Raw genomic sequence first — 19,938 nt, forward strand, 5'->3', positions numbered from 1 at the left:
GAACTTTTACTGCAAACGCGTGGAATCACCGTCACCAATGTTTTACCTTTGTACGCGTAGAGTACAGAGCTGAGTTTTTTAAGAGAGCATCCAAAAGCATCAGCACGAATCAAGGTCAAACCACATAAGGAGTCTGCTAAAGGAAAGTAAAAAAAAAAATTGAACTATATAAAAGACTAAATTAAGAGACTTTATAAAACAATCGTAACTGCATTAAACTACACAGAGGAGTTGTGTTACGCACTTCCAGTAGCAGCTAAACTCCACTTAATCTCAGACGGTTGAAGCCGCTTGTCAGTCGACACTTTATCACTGTCTCATTCCACTGCTGGAATTTTCTAATGTGAGTGTGACTGTAATATTTTCCACTGATTCGCACCACAGGCAGAAACCCATCTTCCCAACAGTCAAGCCTTGGTGAATGCCCCCATCTTGTGGCCACTGTGGAGGAATACCACACTCTGAGTGGTCGGCCTGAGGGGGAGATGAGGTGGTTCTGTGTTGACTGGGACACTAAGTACTCACTGAAGTTAAATACAATTCAGATGTAGGGAATGATCAGATCTTACATTTTTATCATTATTTTAATTTGATGGGATAATGCACATTAATTAGCATTGAGCTTAAATCTAGTGTGTAAATGTGTCAGATTTAGCCAAAATAATAACATGCTCATACTCAGACACTACTCACATCCTATCTATCCTGTTTTCCTTTTGCATACTATGTTGTGTACTTATGTCACTTCGAGTACTTAACATGTACTAATATGTTGAGATTGTTAGTTATATGTTGATTGATTAAATGTCTACTTATATGTTTTAGCCGCGGACTAGAGAGCGACAATATTTCATTTCCTGTGCCTGCGGCAGAATTGACAATAAAGTTGACTTTGACTAGAGACACGTACAAAGAAACCACAGGTGTAAACACAGTGACACATAACAAATAGTTGACATAACTGAAGGCACGTATGAAAATTTGGACAAAGGCACGTAGCACATGGAAGGCACATGACAATACTAATGATGAGTGAAGCAAAATAAAGACAGCCAAATAAAAACACATGAACCATAAAATGAAACACACATACATACATTATGTGGTCCTGAAGATGGCACTGTTCACCATGTATTTAATGGGGCACTCCCCTCTCACATATATCTCACCCGTTTGTTTTTTATCATGTGCAATATTACCACTTGTGTGCAGTAATTACCATTATCTTATTATTTCAAGGCCATGTGCATTATCCCATATTATTTTGTTCTTTATCGTTTCTCTGTGTCGTTTAACTCTTTTATATAATTTCTTTGATATTTACTATAAGGCACTGGATCTGCAGTACTTGGTATACACTTCTTTTTGACTTTATTTTTCCCCTCATGTTTTTACACTCAATTCTTTATTGTTTCTTTATTGTTGTTATTCACTGTCTTCTATTCTTTTTTTGATATTGTGCAGTTGCTGTAATCTTGGAGCAAGCTGGCCCAAGAATTTCCTTGGGAATTAATAAAGTCTTATCTTACCTTATTGTTACTGTAAATGCGTAACAATTAAAATAATTTTATGAAATGTAAACAAATTCTATTAAAAAGTGTCTTTCTTCAAACATAAATACAATCATTATCCCAGTATGACATGTCTGCACAGTGTTTCTCTTTTTGTGGGTTCTGCTCATAATGCCACTTGAATCTGATGTGGTTTTTCACAATGTGAGATCATTGTTGTGATGTTGTGTTTTTGGTACATCAAGGTCAGGTTGAGTCACGCCTCTGTCTGACGCCTCCAGACTGCACATGTCTCTTTCCTGATTACTGATAAGGAAAGATAATTGCGGAGGTTTGAAAAGTCCAAACTGTCATATGAAATTTCATACAGTCTCATACACAATCCTATGACTCAGTCAGACTGTCACGAGTACACGATCATGTGATTCTTCACGTCTTTTCCTGCAACCTTGTTGTCAGAACGAGTTCTTGCTTTGATTTGTTTCCTTCTTCCATTCCTTCTTTCTTCTTTCTTCCTCTTCTTTTTTGTACATGAGCTGTTTTCTTCCCCTCCGTTCATCTCCCTGTGGTAGAGTATCCATGCAGGTCTTTGAGGATTCACACTCATTAATAATCAGAGACATTTCCGCTGCTTCCTCCATGAGCAGCGTTCAGGTGCTGAGGTAAACACGTATCATGTTACGTAAAAAACAGAAGCTGATACCTGCTCGCCTGGAGTATTTAAAAGATAATTGTCTACAGGCCATGGTTCATAAATAGGTGTTACTGTGCTTTTCCCATACAGAATTTATCCAGAAGAGACGGCTGCATGGTGCGTCATGTTCTCTGGGATTTTTCTGGAAATTGGCTGGTGTAGCAACCACAGAGGAGTTCATATACTGTACAGTTAAACATTTATATATATGGAGTAACTTTTAAATAGGGGGTCTTGACGTCGCTATTTCAAGAATCCTTTCCAAATTTTTGTTGGCCTGTAAAAACAGTGACTGAAGTTAAAGTGCCGTCTTTCACTTTTATTTTAAAGACTTAAAAATCAGATTATGGTCACATCAGTTTTGCAGATATTGGCCCTAAACCAAAGCACTGGTCGGATTTGAATTCATACCTAAAGAATCACCAAAGTTTTTACAAATCATCCATCGGAGGACAGAAATCCTTCCATTCATTAGTTATAGCTGCTTATCATTGAGAGCCACAGGGGGACTGGAGCCAATCCCTGCTGACATTAGCCAACATGCTGCTAGCATGGCTAAATCTAGCACTATGCTTTCCTAGAAACTGTGTTCTGATATTTATAGATTTTTTTCTTTTTTCGAATCAATAAATTGAACGTCACCAAGAAACAAGCCCATAGGTCGTCTTATCCATGCGACAAAATCCATGCTAGGAGGAAGTTAAGGTGGATCGTAGACTGTGTGTATAAAAGTGGACGACACAACGTTTACCCAAAAGTGAAGCCAAAGTGTCTCAATCGCCCCCTGGTGGCTGCCTACAGTGTAGATGGTTTGTGTCATGTTAGGTAGTTCCTACACAAAGAACCCTTGTTCTCCAGTAAGTTTGGTTTTAATGAGTTATTTGATGCTATAAAAACAAAGTGAAACGTTGACAGCAGAGGCTAACTTATCACCCCTCGATCACTTTTTGTATCCAGGATATTCTGGATAGAGGGAGACATAATGGCCATCTTTATTTTGGGCAGATGGAGGGGTCAAAGAAACTCAAACACCATTTGTTTGCTCCACCTGAACTATGTGTTCAGTATTGTCAACATGACGTGACAGATTTCCGTTGACCTTGCTCTGGCGCTTACTGGACAAACCTTTGTAGTCGGTCAGTTTGGGAAACACCGTTTCCTGTTGCGGTGATCCAACATGATAATATCAGGCTTATCTCTAATGTTCTGGGCTGTTTGTATATAAACCTTCGCACCAGGCATTCATGAACTCATGAAGCAATAGTCATAATCAACATGAATCAATGTTGCTTCAGCTCCGGGGTCGCCACCTGATATCAGCTGCACATATTTTTGCTTTGTCGCCATGAAATACAGCTACATGCTTTTACAGTAATCAGATGCTGGTTAAATTGAATGATTTCCTCAGTGTGACTAAGTTGTTTGGAACAATGAAACAGCAAAAGTCAGTGCATTTTCCCCGAGCACATGTTTTATGATTCATGATTCAAGCTCTTCATTACTAAGGCTTCCCTGTATGCGAGAAAGAGCGCGACGCTTTGGCCTGTTGGTTTTATTCCTCACATGTGGGTTCTGTCTCCGGTAAAGAATAAAAGAGAGACTGCTTTTTATTTGTCCTTCTTGCGGTGAGGTGATGACGTGTTTAACCTGAATGAGCACATTGTGTTATTCTGTTTTGTACCCTGTTTATCCCACCAGATGATTTACATGCCTTTCAAATGCAAATTCAAAAAGCCACCTTCCATATATAGTGTGTATTTGCTCTTCGGTGTAGTGTGCTGAATGATGCGGGTTATGCAATTTTTGGTGAGCCACAGATTTATAACAGAGAATTTGTAAATAGAAATATACATGCATACTTTCCTTTGGTATTTAATTTAATTTAATTTGTTGTTGTTGTTGTTGTTGTTGTTGTTGTTGTTGTACGGGTTTCTTCCTAGAAACAAATGAAAAACTCAATAAACACATTGTTTAAAAAAAAGAAAAAGAAAAAGCCACCTTCCTGGGAAATGGGTTTTTATCGCACCCTAAATCATTTATCAGAATTTAACAGTAACAAGTTCCGCGTGTGTGGAAGCCTCGTCACTGGGTGGATCTTGCACTCACGCACGCCTGCAGGGCCTTCTGCGCCGCTATCTGCACAGAGACGCCACTGTTCTCTCACTGTAATGGTGGCCTGTTTTTGAACAACCTGATTTGCTTATGTAAACCAAGCGGAAATCATTCCAGAGCGGTAAAAGATCTTGGCAGTGCAGTGAAGAGCAGCGGGAAGAGCCTGTAACAGGAAGGAGATGGAAATGTATCTGTCGAGGGACACCTTATAGTTACATATAAATGAGTGTATATTATTATTATCATTATTATTTTTATGGGCTTAGCCATGAAAGTATACATAGAGGTGATCTAACCTGGGTTCAGACGGTGACGTGTGATGAGATCCAAAGCAAAGCAACACATGGTTGGGTTATTTTTTACATCCGCCAATGAGGTTGTGTTTCCATTTGTTTCAGGATTAATCAAAAACGACAGAATGGAGTTCCATGCATTTTTGTGGAGAGGAGACGTATGACCCATGATGGACCCACTCAATGTTCAAGCAGATCCAGATAGGCAGCCATAGATATAGAGCCCTTATAGTTTCAACAAGCAGTAGGCTACTTAACTTGCAGGTAGGCCCCACATGCTAATCATATGCAAACAGAATATTGTATGTTTCCTAATATGGTCACTTTCAAATAGATCATTAACATGTTTCTCTCCTGTCTGTGTGGCTGTGAACCAGGTTGAGGCTGAATGCCTCTCTCTACCTGCCACAGCTCTGGAGCCTCCCCACTTCCCGATCAGCCGTCAGCTCGTCCGATCATCCGCAACCGTAATCGTGTTTAGGCCAACCTTCCAAGAAGTGATTCTCGATGTGTTTTGCAGAGGATCATCCCTGCAGAAAACCCCCGTGTTTCCCTCTGCTCCAGGTCCACCTGCTCTGCCGTCCTGGTTTCACCCTGATTCTTCCTCCATTTCTGTGATTCTCCCTGAAGACGGTCTCATCACCATCTAATCTGATCTCTGCACCTCACTGCGCCTCACGTCACTTTTGGAGCTTTGTTGTGTAATGAGTCACAATTCTAGAAAATTTTAAATGAAGCCTTTTGGAACAAAGCTGAAACAGTTGTGAAACACAACGATGTAAAGTTGACATACAGTCGTCTCACAGACATATGATGAGCTTATAGAATACAATGCATTGTTGTTGATTACACTACCTTAAACATCTACTGAAACATCTGCGGAAGTAAAATGCAACGTACACTTGTGTGCAACAGTAATAGTAATCCAAAAGCATCAGATAGAATAGTAAGAAAAATGACTGCATCAAAAGAAATTTAACTTCTCATGTAGTGGAGTATTTTAAAATGTGGAATTTGTACTTTTATTTAAGTAAAGGATCTGAATACTTCCTCCACCTCTGTTGAAGCAGCAGACTGAGTCTCTGTGACTAAGTCAATACATATTACTTAGTTATTTTATCCATTGTTAATGTACAAATAATGATAATCCAAGCTTTAATAATTCAATGTTAGAGTTTAATTCATGCTTTATGAGCTTCCACAAAATTAAAATGTCTTGTGTTGTGTTGTGTTTTTTCATCCTGGTACAAAGGTCCAGAATTATGTAACATAAAGAAACTGAAAAAGGAAACAGAGCAAACGTGAAAGCGTGAACGTGTCTGAACAAGTGTGCATACAAAGTGACAAAGTGGGAACTCCAGTAAACACTAATTTCTCAGAAACGGTTCAGTTTAAATACCAAAGGAGACATTTCAGGGCTGGCAGGACGCCTCCATTGGGTGTGGACCCAATAATGAAAAACATCTTGCAATTCAGTACAAGACAAAAGTAGTGAATGCCAGGTGTATTGTTGAGTGTCAAGGGTCAGACGCACTGATTCAGTCTGTGTCATGTTCTGCAACAGTGAGCTTCGAGTACAAGGAAGCGTCTTTACGAAAAAATAAATAAATCAGGACATAAGTGTTTAAAATATTGTGAAACAGTATTATTCTGTATTCACCGAATCACCGAATCCAAAAAAAAGAAATCTGTAGTTTTCTTTGCATTTTTTTATTGAAAATATAAATTTAAATAAGGAAGAGAAAGGTTTAGCTGCAAGCTGAATGAACATTTTAACTTAAAACATGACAACACGCACTGTAACTTTCGCCCCAAACAAGCATAATAACCAGCACATAGACACGAACAGACACAGGCTAATATTTGGATATTTAATCCCACAATGCTGGCATTGCATTCAACAGAGAACTTGTTTAGTTGTTTGAGTTGTTTGTGACCTCAGCACCGCTCCTCTGGTTATTCTGAGAGTAAGTTGGCCTTCTCCGTGTTCCCACACAGCGGCGAATCAGGGATGAGGATCCCTCCGTGTTGATGAGTTGCAGGGACCACACAGTCGTGAGGAGGATCTGCAGCGAAACAGCGAACGGTGTCAGGTTTCAGTTACGTGCAAAGACATCAAAAGTCCGATTTAAAAAAAAGATCTTCTTACCTTTTTGCTTTTCATTTCCTCTTTGTTTTCTCCTCCTCAGATACACTGAAATAAAACATGAGGGGAAACGGATGAGAAACATATCAATATACAAATAGGTATTTTGTACGATCAAATACATTCACAGAATTTATCTTCAGGTTTAGGTTACTGAGAACCATCCATTCACAAAAGAAGTCAAGCTTTAAATCAACACTAGTTCACTTGGAGCGATTAAGTGGTGTGTTGTCCCACTTACTGAACTGTAACAACTATCACGGTCATATGCACAAGTTGCATAAAGCAAGAACGGTTGTTCAGGGAGAGGGGTGGAAATGAAATGGGCACCATTTTTTACGATTCTAAGTCAGTGAATCCCCAAAGTAATTTTGAAGCTGCTATTTTAAGGGGGGAAAGTTGCATGGTGTTGCTTTAAGTCCATTGTGTAATCATACAACTATACACTTCCCAACCAGAACTAACATGTTCACAAATTCTGCTGTAACTGTTCCTCGTTTTTAAGCCTTAATCAATCAGCAAAGGAAGTGCAGCCCTCGGCTCTTCTCACTTCTCACTTAGGAGTGAGCGACACAGTCAGAGAGTTGAAAGAGTGGCTGCTGGAAGCGGTCCTGAATCAATTTAATTTCAAGTGCTTACATTTGCTATGTTAACAGGGAAGACATTACCGCAGGCCCGAGCCCGATGGTGTAATATTCTCCCTACCAGTCAGCAGCACATGGAGCAGCAGAGTGACGCTGATGATGCCAGAGAGGCAGACTCCGACTGGCACAAAGGCCCAGATCAAGTCCCAGGAGGTTCCACCGGCGACGACGTGTCTGCGATGTGCGGCCCGATCTGAGGAGAGACAGTGTGATGACTGACGGACACGTGGCACTCGGCTGAGAGGGTTTTACATGAGGCTTTCGAAGGAGGAGATAGATAAGAAGATTGACACCACTCTTCGATCTGGCTTTTCAATAGGAAACTGACAACATCCAACCGAAGGGTTATAAGTATAACTAAACTTTCTAATTTTAACTTTGGCAACAGGATGATCTTCCGATACCACCCCTCTAACATGACTTTATTCTCATAATATCACAACTTCATTCTTTTAAAATTACAACTTTATTTCTGTCGGAAATCACGCCTTTATTCTTCAAATCCAGGATTTCTGTTTTCCTTCAAGTGGACCGAATCCTCCGTTGTACTTTTGTACTTTCTATCAGTTACGTGAAATTGGACAGCTATGAAAGAAATCGGAGTTCCCATGACATCACAGAGACCCAATCAAAGATGTAATTGTTCCCTTTCCTCAGAGCCCTGGTGTTTACATGCTTTCAGCCATAATACACACAGAATTTGTGAAGGGTATGCTGGGTGTATTTTTCCAAACGATGCCAAGAAAACAGATTGCGTCTCAGATGTGGCGTGACAGTAAATATAAACTCTACTGCTTCAAAGCACTTTTAAGAAAAAAACAAGATAAAAAGATGGCAACATGCATTTGAATGTGATGTCATGAAAGAGTGGAGATACACCCAGATTAGATCTCACAGAAGATAAGAGGTGATTTCCCCCGTATCAGCAACGCCACACTTACTGCGTTGCTCAACACAGTGGATGACCGTGGCAGTGTACTTCACATCCAGCCTCCTCACCTGTTCAAACACACAGCATTCAAAGTCAGCAGGGATTTCAAGGAACACACGGGCTTTACCCCAAAAAGAGATATTAGCTGTGCAAACATACCTGGACACAAGAGCTGCGTAGTTCGTCTGACAGGTTCAAACCGACGGCCTCATTTTCCCCCTGAGAAGCAAACAAAAGAAACAAAAAGAAAAATCCTCAGGAGCAGAATCATGCAGGTGTTGGGGACGTTGTCATGGTCTCTGTTTTGCTTTTTTATGCGCTATAGGCCAAGTCACTGTTCCGTACTAGAGAGGAATTGATTGAAGAAGGATTTAAGGTCACGCCTTTATCAACGGCTCCCTGCAACAACAATGCCGAAAAACATGTTGTCAATGCGCTGACAGATTTAAAAGTGGTAATTACCTAAGCTCAGGACGCTTTGTGTGTTTTTCCAATTCATTTTCAGGGAATTCACGATGTCAAAAAAAAGAAATGCAAACTCCTCTTCTGGAAATGGGAAAGGAGTTTTGAAAAACCTGCATATACCTGCTAATTCCATTGTAAAATAGGTTCATGTAGGGATGTAGGTTGCTTTTCACTTGTGGGTGTGTTTTGTGCTCGCTCGGAGGGACAACTGCCTCATTGGGAATTGCTCTCCCAGTCCTGTCCTGAATGTGGTTCTTTTGTCTCCCAGCAGGAGTTTAGAGCATTGCTTTAGTTTGTTGTTTAAATTTGGCCTCAAGGTTTTCTGTTTTTTTTTTAGTTTTCTTTTATCTCATAATATATATAATATTTTTCCTCCAGTAGTTAAAGGGGATGAGCTGAATGCGACGGCCCATTGTGTGGCTGGCTCACTGTTTAATCCTTCTTTTGTTCTTTTTGGCTGAGATCTCCAACTCATTTTGTTTCGTGATTTACTTTTGAATCAAATTATTGTTTGGTTTAGAAATATAAAACTTTTATTGCTCACGGCCCTTACATTGCTCCAGTCGATAGTTGATCCATTTTGTTTAAGGATCTTTTAACATTACCTTTGATTGTTTTGTATCAGACGCTAGTTCAAACTTCCAACAACCTTCGAAGGAAAATTATTGTTTCCTGGAAACCAAAAACTGAAATATATAACAAACATAGAGGAGCCAAGAAGTTGACGTGCAAACATCGCAAACCTGTTGCGACAGCTCCTTGTTACAGGGACGGATGAATCCATACAGGCCACACTGGGTCATTGAGAGGTAGGGAAATTGTGTGAATAAAATGTTCTGGCATTGGCAGTGACCTGATAGTGTCACTTGTGGCAGCTTTTTGGAGCAAAGTGTCCACACCCTCAACCACCGTCATCTAACACCAAATAAGGAAATATCATTTGGAACTTGTGCCTCTGGCTCTGTTGGCAAGGGTGTGATACCTACCACATGCACCCTGTGTGTTTTGTTGATCTGGCACCCAGCAGGCCCGGCAGACGTCACACACAGCCCCACGGAAAATGTTGCGTTGATCCTTGACGTCACTGCCACTTGTTCACGATCCCGCTGTCTGGTCACAACCACATCCCATGCTGGAAATTATGACAGAGCTGTGATTAAAATGAGCAATCACACAACACCGCACAGCAGAAAGTCCATCGTTAGCTTCATATATAATCTACCGTTCGTCCTGAAAGAACTGTGAGTGGATTTATTTTCCCATCCCATCAAATGATGTGAAAAATGTCATAGTGAGAGAAAGTGCTACCTTGGAGTCTTCCATCAGCAAAGGGGCACCTGGTCCAGAACTGAGAGCCGACAGTAAACTGCAGAGGACATAAGATGTTGATTTGCAGCGGTTACATAAAGATACAACGAGCATTATTGCTAAGATTTTAAAGATTTAAATACAATACATCTTTGTTAATTCCAAAGGCAATTTGATTTATTTGAGGAAATAACAAGCCATTCCACTAAAACAATAACACCATAAAAGATCTGTTCAGTTCCGTTGAGCTAAAAGTGCAGTCTCCTAAAAAATGCTACTTTTTCTAAAGGTTAAGCAAAGCCCACAGTGAACAGTTCCAGTGAACTGTTTAATCGCAGTAAAGTGCATGCAGTAACAATGAGAACAGAGTTATTACTTCCTGCTAAAATAAGCTAGAACGCATGAGGGTTTGAACTTCCCCCCTTTCCACTGCCTTTTTTTTTCTTCTTCAACATTAGATAAGCATATATGGAAACGGACAAAGCCTTCTGTCTGCGTTCAGTTCGTTCGTATTTGTCTACGTCTTCTGAAAGTTTCGGATACGGATAAAACAGACGTAACGGAGCAGTACTACCGGTAATCGCGCTGGGGGGGGGGGGTTTCCTCTTTCTTAAGCTATCATGTTTGTTGTTGTCAGAAACTCTCGACTCTGTGCTGCCCTGGTATCAATCTTACTTAAACAGAGATGCACTATTGCCAGAGCTTGTGGAAACAGCATATCACCACAACTAGACACAAATCAAGCACCGTCGACTACAATGAATATAAAATCCAATGTGTTATGTCAGCCCTGTTGTTTTTCTACGGTTGAAACTCCTAAAGAGCCTGAGGAAGAGAAAGTGATTGTTACCTTTACGCACAGTTGAGGGTGTGGGTCCACTTCAGTAAAACGTATCTGAAAATCAAAGAGTGATGAGAGAGTTATTAATGAAATGAATAGAAATTTGAAATGAAATTCAAATAAATCCAATAAAGCAGCGTTGCAACTTCTCAAGTGGATGTCCACACTTTATTTTTACTAGATCCGACTAATTAAATGCAACGCTTCTCTTTTAGTTTTGGTCATCTTGCGGTTGGGAGATTCTCTACGTCACTGGATATTTTTAGATCAACAAGAGAATTCCCTTCTCAAGTGACGCAGCTCTAGGTTTAAGTCAGATGATAATCTCTTCTCAAAGCACAGTCTCAGACTTTGACTTCCTTGTTGTTACAGAAGTATCTTATCACTTCTCACTCTAACGATGTTCCTGGCACGTTTAAAGGTTAAGTGTAAAATACAGATGTCAGATTGGTGAATCGCAAAACACTTTGCACGAGATGTTCAGATTCCCGGGCAGCCATCACTCATCTGGTGATACAAGTGCCACAAAAGGGAATATCTTTTCAGGTGTCCTGACATTCTCCATGGTCTGGATCCTGTCTACACGGCATTGTGTGTGTGTGTGTGTGTGTGTGTGTGTGTGTGTGTGTGTGTGTGTGTGTGTGTGTGTGTGTGTGTGCGTGTGCGTGCGTGTGCGTGTGTGGCATTTCTGGTATCGATTCATCTCGATACCAGAAACCAACTTTGGGTTTCGTGATTTTGCGAAAGGTGGCCAGTTGTGGCTACTACAAAACCTCACAAAGTAAACACAAAGTGTTCCATGAGGGTTTGTACCTTTCCTCTGCTAACATTACGGGAGGCATTTGGCAGGTCCACACACACGCCGTCCTTTCTTGTTTGACACAACGCCACAACAGTCGCGACTGGGCAGACAAGCTCCCAGGACAGCGTCTCCTCTAGTGGGTCAAAGGTAATTCCAAACCATAGTTCCTTGAGACCTGAGCAGAAGGGAAAAGATAAGCTGTCATATCACATATCCTGCGTTATCGAACAACACACACACAAAGCTTTTGGTGACTAAACGCAACTAAGTGACTCACGGTCTTTGAATGGGCAGACCTGGACTCTGGGGGCATCCATCACCGCTGACCACCCCTGTGAGGAATTTAATTAATTTGGATGGAACATTGTCCTTCCCACAATTTGTTGCATGGGTCATAAAAGAGTGTTGGCAGAAACTTTACCTCGATGCAGAGGCAGGGCAAAGGTCGGGAGTACGGGAGGGTGACGCTCTTCACAGGTTCCTCCTTCTTTATCTGAAAGGTAAACAAGTGTCCCACGTTTATCTATCTGCTATTTAACGATCCTTAAGTCACATGATCAATGGGTTACTCGTGGTGAGTTTTACTATGAGCGTCTCAATCAATGGTAAGTATGACCACACTGATTATCAGTACCAAGGGTGATTCACTGTTAAAGTGATGCAGTGGTGGATCTTGGATTTTTCTAAATCGGGGGCCATAATGCGGCCACAATTAATATACATGATACATCATGCCCTGAATACTGCATGGTCTACCCAGACGCCACCCCTCGCCTGAATGCCCCGAAAAATGGAGGGACTGACCAGTAAATTTGTCCCCGCGCCGGAGCAGAGGAAATCTTTGTAGCACAGACGAAGGTTGTAGTTATGATCTTCCATCATTTCTGAAACACTGACGCTGAGCTCCTTCCTCACCGGGTTAACGTTATACGATAGCCTGCCAGCTGAAAGAAGCAGAAGTCAGTATTGATAATAGAGATTTTCAACTCATGTACTTGTAAAAGCTTATATTAGAGAGTCTAGTATTAAAGAGTAAGGTTATTTCGTAAGGCCTCTAAAATGTATAAACTTTTATTAATATAAACCTTTGATTCAATTGTTCTGGAATATTTAACTTGTGGTGAGGAATTGTAACTTACAAAGGTTTTGTTTTAAAGGCTCAAAATACTTGTAATACTGTATGTTATGCATTTGCATGCATTGCCTAGAATGGAATGAACTTACTGATGCAGTCAGGGACATGTCTTCTCATATCTTCACTGATGCATGCTGCGGAGAAAAGTAACAAACTTGAAAAGGCTAATGGTCACCTTGGTGGAAAAAAGAGAAACGTGACATAACTCTAGTGTGTGTAACTTTTAAGTAAATCATTTACAATCATAATGACTTAGATAGAATTTATAATGTTTCTAACATTTGCAATTGGAATACTTGCAGCAGCATGCAAGTCTCATCCTCCGTTTTTACTTTTCCTGTTTGCGATCTGTTCTGTGCAAATGAGCGTGCATTGGCACAATTATGCAAATATGCTGGGTAGCCTTCTCACCTGGAGCATTGTAGGTGCCAGTCCAGGTTATGCCGCAGTAGCTCGGCAGAGTTTTCACCACGACTTGCACCCTTTGATTCGGAGAAACGGAAGTGCAGTCGTTTTCAACTTCCACCTTCAAAGAAAGGGCAAATTAAAAAAATGGTGTCACGTGTCATTTCATCAATATCGTCATGGAAACTGTATTGTAAGAACCCATCATCAACCCACAGTAACGTTGTGCAGAACTTTTGGTTTCGACTTTAGTTTTTAGAATTCGTAGCTGACATAAAACTATTGGAATAATATATATAAAGAAATTGCCTTTTATACTGGACTAACTTTTTCTTGCCTTATCAGACTTTAACATTTCATGGAACTGACTCAGAAGACAACTCCTCTTGCATTACACTCTGGATTAAGTTCCTCCAACAACCATGTTTTTGATGCAAAGAGCCGTTAACGCTACCTGCAGCCCAGACATTCTCTTCCCCGACGATCTGGTGAATTTGAGGATTCTGCAGCTCATCATCATCCCTGCAGTCATGGTGCAGATTGACACGCCCTGGATGGACTCTGTGGAGAGAAGGTCAGAGGCCAGACAATGACTGTTAGACAGTAGCAGTAACATTTAATCAGCCGAGTGGACTAAAGATTCCCAGCTCGGACAGTTAGGAAATCCATCAATGAGGAAATCATGGTTGCTGATATGGACACGTGTGCATGCTTTAGCCAGTGTGTGCGTTTTGAACACACCTCATCAGAAATGTGCGGGGGCGTGTGTAGAATTAGGAACAGAAAATGTCAATTGACTGTAAAAATACAAAAGCAGAAGTTTGTTTGTGGAACGTGATTGGTGAAGGAGAACTTCCTTCACAGTTAGTCTGCAAATGTGTCACCAGTGATAACCATCTCTAACGAAGTCCAGACCCAGGTTGGCTTGACTGAGAGCTGCATTTAAAACTTCCTTGTTGAGGCATGGTTAAAATATTTAAGTAACCCCTTTCGTTAAAGAGAATGTGCAGTAAACCTACAACATAAACATACAGTGACAAACTTATTATATATATATATATATATAAAATCTTGACGTTTCACCCCATTTTTATAGCATCTAATTATTATTAATAATACATTATTCATTAATGTGATAAGAACCAGCTAAAATAACAGTAATCATAAAATGATATAATGTGTACTTTGACTTTTTAGTTTAGCTAATGGTAAACATTACATCAGTGTGGTAGCTTGTTCATATACATAGGAACAACCGCACAGAGCCAGTGGAACAGCTGTAGACTGTCATCTTTCACAGTCACGTACCTGTAAGTTGTAATGCAGTTTTGATCCGCAGCTGTAGTGAGCACTTCTGCCTGCCCTCACACATCATGACTGTGGAGAAGCTGATGTTGTGGAACACGGAGGACGTGTTGAGACCCCCAGCAGCCTCCTGACACGGAGGATGAAAGATATCTACACAGGACAGGGACAGAAATGTTTAAAAAAAAAGTTCTGTAACACAGAGCCTGCAGCTGTGATTTTTGTCATGTCACAGGAAGTGACACTTAACTTTTTATCTCCCTCTGTTATTCATAGGGATGAGTGATGTATCATCATATCATCAAGTCATCATGACTTTGAATTCTTCGAAATCACCAGTTCCTCATGAATTGGAAAACCCTTATTTTGCATCACTGCATGTGGAGTAGTTTCTTTTGGCATCATGACACTCAACAAAATAGTAGGTGCTGACAGTATTGACTCCTGGCAGCCACACACAATATTATATTGTGCTAGATCATGTCCTGTGTGCACGCATGAGATACAATGGCCACAGGTCTCCATACTCACAATCTGGCCTGGCTTTGCAGTGAAGGCCCTGAGCGGAGAGAAGAAAAAAGAGACGTGATTACCTCCTGTGAGAAGCAAGTTGTTATTATCAAGGAGAGCAAGGGCAACACAATAAGGAGCTTTTTATATCCTCATTGTTCCGTCACGGCAAAGCCCAACCTTTTTGTATGATCTACTTATACAACACTGGTAAAATATTCAAACCAATTATTCCACCTTTATTTTCTGCATTTGGAAGCTGCAACAAGAGAGATCAATCAACTGTGTGTGTGTGTGTGTGTCACTGAGGACAGTTCCAGAGGCTCGCTCACAAAGCTTTTTAAAAACACATCCTTGTTTACTCATCAGCCAGGAAATAATGCCCTGCGAGAACCATTCCAGATATTTGTATGAGCTGTTGTTCCAGTGCAGAATGATGAGTTTGCACGAAGGAGTGCTCTGTCATGCCTTGAATGCAACAGGGTTCTCCCGGCTATCAAAAAATCTGTTTTGTAGTTTTTGCTTGCGGCCATATCAGTGCTAACCTTCGCTGTTTCCTGCTCAGGCTCGAGCAAATGATTAAAGGTACTTCAGCCTCCAGGAAGTTCACACCAGTCTCCCCTATTAACATGAGCTCTGCTGAAGGTGCTTGTATGTAGGCATTAATTGCAGCACTGAATGCATGCTGACCTTAGATTCAAAGGCTCAATTAGCTGAGTCATGCAGTGACAGGAATTTGTTTTATAGCTTAGACACTGACTGTAAACTGATATATTCAAACTTTGACAGGATTACCTCAAAAGCAATGCTGAACATTTAAAATAAATTAGCAGTAGCTCTAAGTGTGCTTGTAGCTGTAACAGATATGATGGTAAACATACATGTGTTTCTTGTATGAAGTAGACCTAATGAGCCGTACTATGTGATTTTTAAGGCTTGTGAGGCTGCAGTTTTACCTGAGAACACCTGGTGCTGCATTTTTCAATCCTGTCCAGTCCTGTGCCTTCTGCTGCAGCTCCATTCAGACCCAAGCAGCAGTGAGCAGTGAGCAGGGCAACCCACAGGATCATCTTCACCACCAGCAGCTGGAGCTCCTGTTCTCTGTCCTCTGAGTGGCAGGGTCAGGTGAGGCCGGGGGGGGGGGAGACCTGCCGTAGGATGGATGGATGGATGGATGGATGGATGGATGGATGGATGGTGAGGAGGTTTCCTTGTTTATTCAATCCTCACTGTGATGGTATCCAGAGTCTAATGCACTGAGGCAGAGTCAGGGACGGAGGGAAATACAGTGTACAAGCAGCTGGAGGCGGAGCTCTCTGAACTTACTTGTGTAATATTGCTGTCATACAAGTCATATTGAACATCCTCCTACCCTCTTGTTCTTGTGACAGCACCAATTACACATCTTTGTAAAGAAAATCCATTTGAGTGTCACAGCAAAGAACTGTGACTAAGAACGAGCAGTAAGTCTGTCAGGATTTACAGAAAAGGAGCAAAAAATGTTACAACTTGAAACATTCTAATATGAGGATAAAAGAATTACCGGACACCGTTCATTTACTGAAAGAAAACCTCTTCTTGTAATTTACTGGGGAATACCCCAACAGTTGGATCCTACTCAATCAGTCACCTCAAGGATTTAATAGCTGTAACTTGATACAAGCCTAATGTTCCACTATGTCGTGTTCACCTTGTCCAACCTTTTTTTTTTTAACCACACGGTAAGGTAGGAGTGTTTTATTTATTTATTTGCAGGGAACATGATTGCTGATTGAATTTTGAGATTCAGGGTTGAAAAGGTTGGGGGAAAAGTTTATTTTGTTGAGGAACTGTTAAAGGGTGTCACATTTCTAAGCACCTGATTTATGTGTCAACAAGAAAAATACTTTAACCCAAGGCATTGATTCATCATAATAATAACTGCTGACATTTATCTCTCCATTTAGAAAGGATACTTCCTCTTGGCTCTGTGCTTATACCACACACCCAAGGCCAACACATTGCAGAGCTAAATTTAGCTTGAAGGTTAACTAACCTGAAACATTTGGAATGTTATGTCCATATTTTTAATTTTATCTCTTTATTATGTGTTTTTGCCTTTTATCTTGATATGGAAAAGCTGTTAGCAACATGTGACAACGTGGGCAGCATACGCATTCACGTGGATTGGGATTTCCGCTAGTTGCAAAAGTTAGTCGCTAACGTGTGTCGCAAGCAGGTAGCATACTGCACGTATCCTGAGCTTTACAGTACATGTAGTGATTTGATCAGTGTTATTGTCCAAAATATTGGTTGTAGCAGCTTTATATCAATTATCAATGTCTTTAAAATATCGTAGCATGAGAAATTGCTAATTAATTTCACTGAATTGTTTCATACTTTTAAAATTTTGGGGGTTATTTTGATCCTCTTTTCTTTCTCCATACTCGTAAAGTTTCCTCTAATACTGAGTAACATAAAGCGCTGAAGCAAATATTGCGCACTGTAAAACAGAACAAGTTGGTTTTACTCAAAAAGTAAGGAAACTTGTTGACAACCTTTTTAAGTAAGCCAAATTGTTATATCTTACATTGCAATATAATCATTTTTGTTTTCATCCAGACATTCATGATAATAACCGGTGTAGAATGTGCTGCTACGCAGAGCGATTCCCGCAAAACAACTGGGGTGTCCTGAGGTAACATCTGAACTTCTTGATGGCCTAATGCTGGGAATGAGTCAGGGAAGAATTTTACCCAAACACAGCCTCCGAGCACTTTCAACATAATCACAGGTTATTTGATAGTCCTGATTCACTTAATTACTTGTGGACAACATTTCTGTAAAGAGGTAAAGAGAGGCATACTATACATTTGTGCAGCAGCAGCAACCCCAGGGAAAACTGGTAGAGCAATATAGCTTCACTTGTGTTTTACTGTCAAGCTCTGCACTTCTTTTAAATGCAGTGTTGTGCAATATCATCCACAGGACCATAAAGCAGTTGACACAAGTTAAGTAATAAGTAAGTAAGTTAAAACCCTGCCCTTATAAACAGGTTTATAAAGGAAAAAACGCTCCATCCCGAGGAAACACCTTCTGAAAATAAACAGAAACGCACCGACATGGTTTACCCCAGTTACACATGGGTCTGATATTTGAACAATGTTGATAATCCAGCTATATTGCCAATGTTGTGCCAAACCCAATAGTAGACACAAAGGACACAAAACCCCACGTACAAGGCAAATGAATACAAGTCAATTACAAACAATTACAAAGTAGTTTCCATATATGGTACCAAGCCCAGCCTTTTCAGCTTCCCTATATACTGTAAAATGTGAGATGAGGTCACACCATAAAGACATGACCCACACCTCCAGCAAAGTTCCATTACGGCTTTATTGACATAAGATGAACCTGTTCACTGTTTTTCCACTCCTGATTTGTTTCTCAGATGTGGGTTTGAAGTGTTTCCAAAAAAGATCTCATCTCATCTGTGGGCAAACGTTGTCCCACTACTTTTGTGTAATGGCTCTATCTACTGGGAATGTGTGTGCATTACAATACCTGTAGTTGTTTCCACAACAGCAACGCCTATCAGGTGCAATGGTGGCAGGTGATAATGAGTAGAAGCCTTTCATAATTAATTATGGGGGTTTATTTATAGCAGAGTGAGCTATTAAGTCTGCTGTTAATTATCCAATAATGAGGCACTAGTTTTTACAAGTTATTAGTAAGTGGATCTTTCACTGGAACAATGAAACATTTTCTGATTTCAGTTATTCTGGAGATTATTATTTATTGATAACATATTAATATATATTATATTTTTTGTTGAGTTTGTGATATAATAACAAGCAATAAACCCATGTCAAGTTATAAACCCTCTCTGTAAAGTCTCATAAGTGTTACAAGCATTCTTATGTTGTTATATATCCAAGACAAAAAAATTGTCTTGGATGATAATAAATAATAATAAATATTAGGCATTTTAAAGTTTTATATGGGTTTCTGTACAGTTGATGAGCGACCTGTAGTCGAAACACGGCAGTAGAAATCAAATTTGCATCTCAGCTGCAGATAGTCCATATTTTAATGATGTGCTGCGCTAAATTATGCACAAACCCAAGATCTAGGGGCGTTTCAAGGGACTTTGGGGGCCCCATGCAAAAGGAAATTGGAGGGCACGACACAATTGCTATGGACTAACATAATCTGTTGTTCTCTGAGGCCCCCCTCTCAGCTCGTGGGCCCCAGTTGCCACACCCCTGCTCCCCAACATCTTCTAGGTAAATATACACCAGTGATGTTTTTTTAGGACAAGCAGAAACACAAAAAGCTGCCTAAGATGTGATGTTGCACGTCTCTGTTGGGAGCCCTTCTGCATCTCCAGGTACCTCGGGTTCTTAGCCCACACGTCTCACCTGAGTGGGACTGCAAAGACTGAATTGGCCGTCACTTGCAGAAGGGTTCTATTTGCATGGCTCTCCTCAGCCACAAACATCTAGAGCTGGTCTCGGCTGCCGTGGCTTTTTTCAGTTGTTTGGGTTCCACACTGATCTTCTGCAGAAAATAGTAGCACTGATGTAGTTGTGAGCCTCATCTACCAGAAGGAATTCAATAGCTGAATAATTTTAGCTCCATGAAAGATTTGAGGACTTTTGTTTGGGGGGGAAACTACAAACACATTTTAATTCTGAGCATCCAAAATCGTTTTCGTCATGACCCGAGGGCCATGTCTTACCACCCAGGTGAGCTTAAAAGGACATCTCTACAATTAGGGTGTAGGAAAGGATGGTTCCCTGAACATCTGAGCACGAACACACTGTGCAGCACTCAAGGAAAGAGTGTTGTGCA

The 19,938-nt window shown here is 40.6% G+C and overlaps 1 protein-coding gene across 1 annotated transcript; it reads right to left on the reverse strand.

The window, feature by feature from the left end:
• Positions 1 to 6,301: 6,301 nt before the first annotated feature.
• il17rel (interleukin 17 receptor E-like) lies at positions 6,302 to 16,365 on the reverse strand. The gene is made up of 18 exons (XM_034578403.1): positions 16,059 to 16,365; positions 15,124 to 15,151; positions 14,596 to 14,745; positions 13,742 to 13,848; positions 13,294 to 13,408; positions 12,972 to 13,016; positions 12,552 to 12,691; positions 12,169 to 12,240; positions 12,025 to 12,079; positions 11,759 to 11,922; positions 10,955 to 10,999; positions 10,105 to 10,162; positions 9,783 to 9,928; positions 8,491 to 8,550; positions 8,342 to 8,399; positions 7,462 to 7,593; positions 6,760 to 6,804; positions 6,302 to 6,676 (listed from the first exon to the last, which is right to left on the reverse strand). The coding sequence occupies exons 1-18, from the start codon at positions 16,170 to 16,172 to the stop codon at positions 6,567 to 6,569; spliced, it is 1,644 nt and encodes a 547-aa protein (XP_034434294.1). The 5' UTR covers positions 16,173 to 16,365; the 3' UTR covers positions 6,302 to 6,566.
• Between the last annotated feature and the right edge of the window lie 3,573 nt (positions 16,366 to 19,938).

Source organism: Hippoglossus hippoglossus, chromosome 23 (genome assembly GCF_009819705.1).
Source record: "Hippoglossus hippoglossus isolate fHipHip1 chromosome 23, fHipHip1.pri, whole genome shotgun sequence".
Taxonomy (NCBI): Eukaryota; Metazoa; Chordata; class Actinopteri; order Pleuronectiformes; family Pleuronectidae; genus Hippoglossus; species Hippoglossus hippoglossus.